At 51.4% G+C, this 8,535-nt stretch overlaps 1 protein-coding gene across 8 annotated transcripts; it reads right to left on the bottom strand.

The window, feature by feature from the left end:
- Positions 1 to 266: 266 nt before the first annotated feature.
- Positions 267 to 8,192, bottom strand: SLC39A3 (solute carrier family 39 member 3). Of its 8 annotated transcripts, none has more exons than XM_044419101.1 (4): positions 8,019 to 8,192; positions 5,542 to 5,832; positions 3,166 to 3,852; positions 267 to 1,491 (listed from the first exon to the last, which is right to left on the bottom strand). In XM_044419101.1, exons 2-4 carry the CDS (start codon positions 5,743 to 5,745, stop codon positions 1,339 to 1,341), a joined length of 1,044 nt encoding a protein of 347 aa, XP_044275036.1. In that variant the 5' UTR covers positions 5,746 to 5,832; positions 8,019 to 8,192; the 3' UTR covers positions 267 to 1,338. The 8 variants fall into 8 exon arrangements, with proteins under 8 accessions (XP_044275036.1, XP_044275035.1, XP_044275041.1 ...); XM_044419100.1 differs by lacking the exon at positions 8,019 to 8,192 and adding an exon at positions 7,885 to 8,008; XM_044419106.1 differs by lacking the exon at positions 8,019 to 8,192 and adding an exon at positions 7,885 to 8,008 and having other exon boundaries at positions 5,725 to 5,832.
- Between the last annotated feature and the right edge of the window lie 343 nt (positions 8,193 to 8,535).

The following is an 8,535-nucleotide window of genomic DNA, read 5'->3' as shown; positions in this document are numbered from 1 at the left end:
CATCCTCTTTACCATCTTAAAGGATGGATCTCTCGGACTTCCTCACCAGATCTTGGGAACTGGGTAGGTATACATGAGAGCAGGTGGTCCTTCAGGTATCCTGGCCCTGAGCCATTTAGGGATTATGGCACATGCACATTTGAAACTTCACTCCCCATAATGGAGAGACACAGGCAGACAGGCAGACTAGACAGTCAGTCAGTCAGTCAGTCAGTCAGTCAGTCAGTCAGTCACTCACTCACACACACACACACACACAGATAACATCGTTTTCAAAAGAAGCTTTATTTAAATACTGGCTAAAAGTCTGATGATTAGCAGCACCATGGAGGTTAGGATAACTCCCTCCAAACTAAGAAGGAAGATAATAAATACCTCACACACAATTCTCCATGCTAAACTTACATGCGCCAGAAAGACATGGATTTAATTTCTAAACATGCCTGCTCTGACATGGCCCCTAAGCTGACCTCACGTGCAAGATTTCCCAGACCACCAAGACCATCACTGCGTCCATGGGTCAGAGATGCCGAGAGGCTCCCGGCCAAGTGCCTGCTCTCTGGAGAGGTTGTTTGCAAGCTGCATGGATATGAACTTGCTCCTTAACAGATTTCCACTGTAAGCAAGAGGAACAGGCATCGGAGGCGAGGTGGCAACAAAAGCTCCAGATGCCTTGCTAATGGCACCGAGTGAAAACGTCTGAAGGAAACAACAACCAGACAGACCACCCAGCAGGGACAAAGGAAGCCAACAGCCTGTGCGAATGGAGCCCCTTCCCTCATTTTCATGCCCTTCTCCTGGAGGGCCCGCGTCCCTGGGGAAACAGTACTTGCCTCAATGGTGGCCATCCTGTGCCAGGTGTTGGCCACTGTGCCAGCCCCACGGCAACAGAATGCCTTCCCTGTACATGGATCAGTCCATTACCTACAGAGGATGCTGCCTTCCCAGTCATAAGAAGCAAGAAGTCCCACATGGCTTCGAGCTTTGGCCAGCTTCGGCCTGAGAATCAGCCAGAACAGCAGCCTCAGCCTCTGGTTGAGAATGGAAGCCTTTTGCACCCACAGATCCACCAGCAAGGGAAGGGGCTGCCCACAAGGCTTGGATAGGTGTGTCCACCAATGTTTGGCAACACAGGGACCAGCTGCTGATGGAAAGGGCAACGACACGGGTCCCCTGGCCCTCCCTGGCCTGCCAGTGGCCACCTCCCTCTAGGTCAGACTGGTGAAGGCTATTCAATGTCCTTTTCCCACCCAGCCAGAGGAACATTTCAGGCCTTTGAACAGGCAGGGAGAAATCTTGAGCACCGCTTCCCCAAAATCCACCTGCACAGGCCTGCAGCTAGCACAAGGGGGCAGCAATGGGGGGCCCTCCACAGATGCCAGCATCCAATTTGCCTTCATCTCCAGCTTCAGGAGAGCTCACACAGCCAAAGTGAGCCCTTGGCTCTGCCCCAGAAGACTCTGCCACCCCAGTCTTGAATCCTGCGCTCATCTGGAAAGTGGACAAAGAGGAACAAACAGGGAGAGTAACTGGACATTTTTTGCTGACTGGTGGTGATGTCAAGAACTCAAGTGAGTACAACTGGTCTGCCTGCCTCACCATCTACCCGTCTTTTTCTCTTCAGCCCTGTGTACACAAACACACATGCAGTCCTACTCTCTAAAAAGGCAACAGGAATTATCTGGTCGTTTCCTTACCTGTTAGAAGCTCTGGAAGCAAAAGCAGCCCTGGCACAGAGCAACCAGCTTTTCAACAAACAGCCCTCCCATGCAGTTCCCTCCAAGGTTTTACACCTGGATGATGTTGATGCAATGAGTGGTTATTCAGCCCTCCCCAGTCTCCCCATGGCTGTGACGAACTTTGACTCTGGCCACCCCCGGCTAGCACAGACGGGTAGTGGTAGGACACATCCGAAGATGTTCCCACTGGCAAAGGCCATGTTGTGGTTTTTCAGGTTGCAGAGGGATTTTGCCATCTGCTCTCCAGCTGCTATGCCACGACGGCACATGAAAGACCCTCCTGGGAGTCACCTAATCCTGATGACTTGGAGACAGGCCCCCTTTTCTTAGCCACTCCATTCTCTCCTTCGCACAGAAACTAGGACAACCAACATGACAGCAAGTCAGATCAATAACACCACACAACCTTCTAAGGCCATTTTAATAGTGGCTCATTTGTGGCACCCCAGGGAGGAGCCTTGGTGAGATGAAACTTAAAGCAAGAACCATTTCAGAACGAAATGGCAAATTCTTGCTTCTCTGCAAGAAGAGAAGCTTCAAATTTTTCTCTAAATTGGAAGACATTTTCAAACCAGAACTCCTTGGCTTCAGCAGGAAAGGGTGAGCTTCCCTTTGCAGGTTGGCAAACCCCTCTGCAACCCATCCAAGGAAAGGCCCCAGTCTAAAAAACCTACATGTCTTCACAGAATAACAGTGTTTGGTAACACAAGCTAAATATTAGCAGCTAGAAAGCAGCAGGCATCTAGGAGCTGCAAGAGACAGCATGATGGAGGACAGAGCGGAGTCCAGCCTTCCCAAGAATGGGAAAGCAAAGTCCCTGCTCCAGCCTCTGCTCCCTTCCCCCGTTTTAATAGTCAAAACAGACTTTGCTTTTCTCTTTGTAAAACATCAGTAACAGTTGCAAACAGCTGAAGCTCACTGCCTGCCTGTAAACAAGATCATTGTGGGGCAAGGAGGAAGAAGCAGAACGATCAGCCTTTGATGGGTCCGGTACAAAAACAGAAACATGGACCCAGGGCAGCTCATTCCTTTGGAAGCCTGGGATGTGGCAGAGGTGGGACCATGCCAACAGGCGAACCAGCCCAACAGCTGCCACGCACACGCTGCTTAGGTATCTTCCACAGACAGGAACATCAGGTGGAAACGAGAATGCAGTCAGTTCAGCTGCGCATTTCTCCCTGAGGATGTGAAAAGCTGGGCATGGAACTGCCATGTCCAGCCGTGCTGTGCAGAGAGGGGCTGCCTCGCACCTCCTTGCATGCAAGCAAGCCCTACTCCGTCCTGCCCCTGGCTTGGTTCTGGAACTGCCAGGAAGGGGCCCCTGCTCCCCCTCTCACCTGCCGGGATGGGCAAAGAGCAGGCCCCTTTACCACTTGAAAAAGACGAGGCCTGCCAGGACCGCGTACCCCAGAACCAGGAAGAGCACCTTGAGCAGTCGGTCGCTCTTCTCTTCCAGCTCCTTGCTCAAGATCTCAAAGAAGGTGACGAAGAGGAAAGTGCCGCCTGCAATGCCCTGCAGGAGCACCGAAATGACACTGCTGGCCACGCTCCGGGCACTCTCGATGCCCAGGCCGACGGTGATGCCCAGTGGGATCATCAGGCTGACCGTGACGGCCGGCTTGGCCGCCTCCCGCAGCGTCAGCCCAGACTTGGCCATGTCAGTGCCCAGGGCCACGGCCACCAGGGTCTCGTGCACAGCCACGCCCAGGAAGAGGCTCGTGACCTTGGCCCCCTCCTCCTGCAGGCCCAGGGCCAGGCCCTCAAAGATGGAATGGGCTGCCAGGGCGAAGACCAGGCTGAAGAGGCGCAGGGGGCTGGCGCGGGCCAGCTCGTGGGCACTGAGCCCGTGGACGTGGGGGCGCTGGCCATGGTCGCCGTGCGGGGCGCTGCCGCGTCCCCAGGAGGGCCCAATGAAGGAGCTCTCGCACTCCGAGTCACTGCCGATGTCTGAGCTGGCATTGAAGGTCTCCAGGTCAATGAAGGAAGGCTTTTCTTTCCGGAAGGTCAGGACGAGCTGCTCCACAAACACTGTCATGAAGAAGCCCACGAGCATGAGCGTCTCTGCCAAGGGATAGTCCGTGGTCGCATTGCCCACTTTCAGAACCTCCTGGAGCTGGGGAGGGGAGGAGGGAGGGAGGGATCAATTCCACATCAAGGCACTGCAACCAAGTCCCTTTTTGACACTGGCCGAGTTCCTGGCCCTTGCGGTCACCTCACAGGGTCTGAGTTTGTTGAAAGCTGCAAAACAGAGGTGAGTAACCATTCACCTCCCTGATATCTCAGTACACAAATCCCACATTTGCAGAAGCTGCAGCTCCTGAACAATCTCCACAAAGAGTGTACTGCAGTAATCCAATCTGGAGATCAGCAGAGCACAGATTACTGAAATGAGGCTACCCCTGCCCGAACAGGGGCATAGCGGGGCCACCAAGTGAACTAGCCAGAAGGCACTCTGTGCCACTGAGGCAAAGATGGATCGAAGAGCACCCCTACACTATCAACCTGGTTGTGGTTCCTTACCCTGAGCAGGGAGCAGGGCAAGCTGCCCCAGCTGATCTAAGGCCTCTGGGATACAAGCAGCCCAGCTCCCAGGGAGCGAGTGACCACAGCAAGTGACCCAGGAGAGCAAACAGGAGTTTGATGGTGGATCCATCAGCCTCTGGAGCCAGACTGTCTTAATAGTTCCCCACCCTTATGGAAGGGAAAAGCCACCTCTAAATCTCACCAGGTGGTGATCTGACCACGACAAAGGGACTAAGTAAAAATCTCCAACACTCATCCTTATATCCTGCTCAAAAGACTCAATCCAAAGTACATGCAAATTTGCTAGATGTGTTGGGATGAAGACATCTTGGGGCAGTCCCATGGTAGTTATGAGGGCCATGAAATCCTGAGCTGCTCCTGATAGAGTACCTTCTGGGGTTGAAATCTCCCAGAACCAACAGCCTGGACAAACAAGCAAACAAGGCAAAATCACATCACAAGGCTGCCATCTGGAGGAGGGTCAGGATCACTTCTCAATCATCTGAGAGTTTAGGACACAGAAGAACAGGACTAAGTTGCAGGGAGGCAGATTCCAGCTGGACATCAGGAAAAACCTCCCAACTCAGAACAGTGTGGCAATAGAAGCAAAGTCATGGGGAGGTGGTGGGCGCTCCCACCCTGGAGGCATTCAAGAGGCAGTTGGACAGCCATCTGCAGGTGTTGGACCCTACAACCCAGTGGCCCCTTCCAACTCTACTATTCTATGATTCTACATCCAAGGCTTCTGGCAGACTGATGGGTTGCAGGGTGGGTGGTACATCAACAGAATGCCCAGTTTGTCCTGTTACCCCAACACAAGGTGCAAACACTCCAGACTAGTTGTTGGACGGTCAGGGTGCCTGGAGAGAGAGACTGAATTCTTGCAGCCCACACCAATCCCCTGTCCCTGGCCCTCTGGTCTACTGGGAGAGAGTAACTTCTGTTCACCCACTCAGTTCTCAGTCACACAGGTCCAGCTGGAATCTGCCACATCCACTAGTAAACTGCCAATGGGGGAAGGTTTTATTCTACACCGATCTGGCATTTACAAGCATCATCTGGAGACCCAGGAGCAGACTGATATGGCAACCATTAAACCCCATATGGAGAGGGCTGGAACATCGCATAGCAGCCAATTGGTTTGCCAAGGAAGGCTGCCTCTCAGCACAGAAATTTCATTCTACGGCAGAACAGATGAAAACAAACTGGGTGGGGGGGAGGGACCAGTGGAAGTCCCCCTTCATGAGGACTTGGTGTACCCCCCATCCACCCCGCCTACCTTCTCTCGCACAGTGGGAAGCAAAGCGTTAAAGCAGGTGGCCAAGAAGACACCTCCGCCAAAGGAGTTGCAGAGGCCAACACACCGGGAGCGATGGGCTTTCTCGTAGTCTGCTTCAGTGAGCTTGACCGGCAGGAGCGACCCTCCCAGCATGAGCACAAAGACGCCCAGCAAGCAGAGCACCTTGGCCACCAGCACTGTCATTGTGGCTTGGAGGCAGAAGGCCAGGAGTTTGGCTCAGGGTTCAGGGTGCTGCACTCCTCAGAAGCTCGGTGGACAATTCAGATTATACTGACAAGAGAATGAGAAAGGGAGAAATATTTGCATAAAACAAAACCCTGTGATACAAGGGACAGCTCTGGAAGGCATGACATAAAAGGAAATCCTCTTCTGAGCTAACCAACATGAGATGCATTGTTCCTTTCTGAATACAAACTGATCAACTGAAATTTACTGGAAGAAAGATGGTGAGTTTCCACAGCAAACAAGCTGGCCCTAGTCGCTGTTTTCTACATTTTAGCTTGGTTTTAAATTTGTGTAGTTTGGAAATTTTTTTACAGCATTTTATTGTGTCACTTTTATGAACTGTTGTAAGCTGCTCAGATGGACTGTATGCATTTCAAATAAATAATAGCAATAACAATAACAATAACAATAATAATAGTTGCTCCGATATTATGGCTGGGTGATTATGGAGCTGAAGGGCACCCAACTAGAAACTGGGCCCATGGCCAATATTGTTAAACGTGTGTGAGCCTAGTCATTCATTTCTTATTTCCAAATAACCTCAGCAGCCTCACCTCTCCCTTTTAACGTAACTCACCATGCTTTTTGCATCATTCCCACCCTCCAAGGGCCAATAAACTGAGACTCTATCCAGATAAGACGGAGGTCATTCTGGTGGGTGGTTCCAGTCTTCAGGTAAGTGATTTTGGCCCTGTCCTGGATGGGGTTGCACTCCCTCTAAAGGACTGGGTCCACAGCCTAGGAGTGCTCCTCAACCCAGAGCTGTCCCTGGAGGCCCAAGTGGCAGCAGTGGCTGATCCATCAGCTGCATCCGTTCCTGGAGGAGCACTGCCTAGCAACGGTGACACACACTCTGGTAACCTCCTGTTTGGACTATTGTAATGTGCTCTACGTAGGGCTGCCCTTGAAGATGGCCCGGATACTTCAGCTGGTTCAAAACAGAGCTGCCAGGCTGCTTATGGGGACCAGTTGTCACTCTCATATAACGCTGGTCCTCTGGCTCCTGATAAACGGCTTGGGACCAGGATTACTGAAGGAGCACCTCCTTCCCTATATGTCCTTGTGCCCCCTAAGATCGGTAGAGGAGGCTCTGCTCTGGGAACCCTCCTGAAGCAGGTAAAGACGGTCTCTACCCAGAGGAGGGCCTTCACAACAGTGGCTCCCAGACTCTGGAATGCACTCCCCAGAGAGGTTCACCTGGCACCAACTTTATATTCTTTTTGGCACCAGGTGAAAAACTTTTTCTTTACCCATCATTTTAAGAATTAGAACTTTTAATTGGTTTTAACACTCACAGTTGCTTTTTGTTTTTTGATTTTTATTTTTGTTGGTATTATGTTCTTGTTGTTTATGGATTTTGTTGTTATTAATTACTATAGTTTTGTAATCTGTCCTGGGGCATTTTTTTCATATAGGACGGGATATAAATATTTTAAATAAATAAATAGTACTGGGATGATGCTGGGGAGACTCAACTTTCAGTGCTCCATTCACCCGTGAAGCCTACGGGGTGACTTTGAGCCAGTGCCTGCCTCTCAGACTAACCTTTCTCACAAGGGTGTGGTGAGAATAAAACAGAGAAGACAACAACCATGTAAGTTGCCTTGGCTTTCCTGCAAGAAGGAAGAGGGCCGAGTATAATGTGATATTCGTAACACTACCGATAATTCTGATTAGCCAAAGAAGTATCCAACACAATTTTTATTCCTTTTCACCCACCCCAACAGAGTCCTTGCATCCTCCTAGTCAGTTTACTCCTATCATTTCTACTCCAATGGTTTCAATACATTTCAGTTATTATCAAATCTTTTTTTTAAAATCCAAAATCCCATTCTCATGTCATTGCTTACTTTTCTATACTCCCCGAGAGCAGAAGCTCGTTGGGTGCTTCTGAAAGATTATACCTTAGAAATCATTCTTAAAAAAACAAGCAGATCCAAATGTATAAACAGAAGTGCAAAAAGAGACACACACGTATCTAAAACCAGCTTCCAACAATCAATTGCTGCGAACTACCGAGAACCACTCAGGGTGGCGAGGTAAACAGAAATGAATATTACAGGAAAAAATAAAGACCACCAAAACGGCCCCTCTTACCTTCTTACCTCTGCGAGCCCTGCAGCCAAGCGCCCTTTGGGCAGGAGCGCTGGACGCACATCAACACGGGTAAAGAGCAACAAGCAATCAAAACCAATTGATAGTAATAATTAAAAACTACAAAAATCACTAACATTAATTAGCATGTTGCTCAGCCTGCACCAGAGGTCCTGCTCTCAGCGCCCCCACCTGCCCCCCGTAGCTTCCTGGGGTCGCGATTCCAAACTAGCGACGAAGTGAACCGGAATCAACCCCGGATCGGCCCAGCCCGGAGCTGCGCAGCTGGAGCGGTACAGCAGGACCGCACGCCCCACCTCCCTCTTCTGCCCCCCGCAGGCCAGGGCGGCCTCGCCTCGCCGCTCCTTCCTGCCCGGACCGCCGGCCCCTGGCAACGGCCCCGCCCCCCGCGCTTCTCAACGCCTATTGGCTATTGGTGACGCCATCGCGTCGCTCACTTGATTTTCTGGGCGTCCATCACGCCTTCGGCACTGTTTCGCCCCGCCTCCCGCAGCGACTTTCTCGCCCTCCTGCCGCGCTCTGTTACCTGCGGCGCGGCTCATAATGGTGTCCGCCGCTCTCGGAGGAAGGGGCAGCAACCGAGAATTTTGACCGGCCTGGAACAGAAGCCATCGGAAGGAAGGTTCCAACCCC

The sequence above is a fragment of the Varanus komodoensis genome, unplaced genomic scaffold, assembly GCF_004798865.1.
Source record: "Varanus komodoensis strain SLA01 unplaced genomic scaffold, ASM479886v1 scaffold99, whole genome shotgun sequence".
NCBI classification, from domain to species: domain Eukaryota; kingdom Metazoa; phylum Chordata; class Lepidosauria; order Squamata; family Varanidae; genus Varanus; species Varanus komodoensis.
The sequence above is the reverse complement of the archived record's forward strand: the minus strand, read 5'-3'. Positions and strand labels throughout refer to the sequence as shown.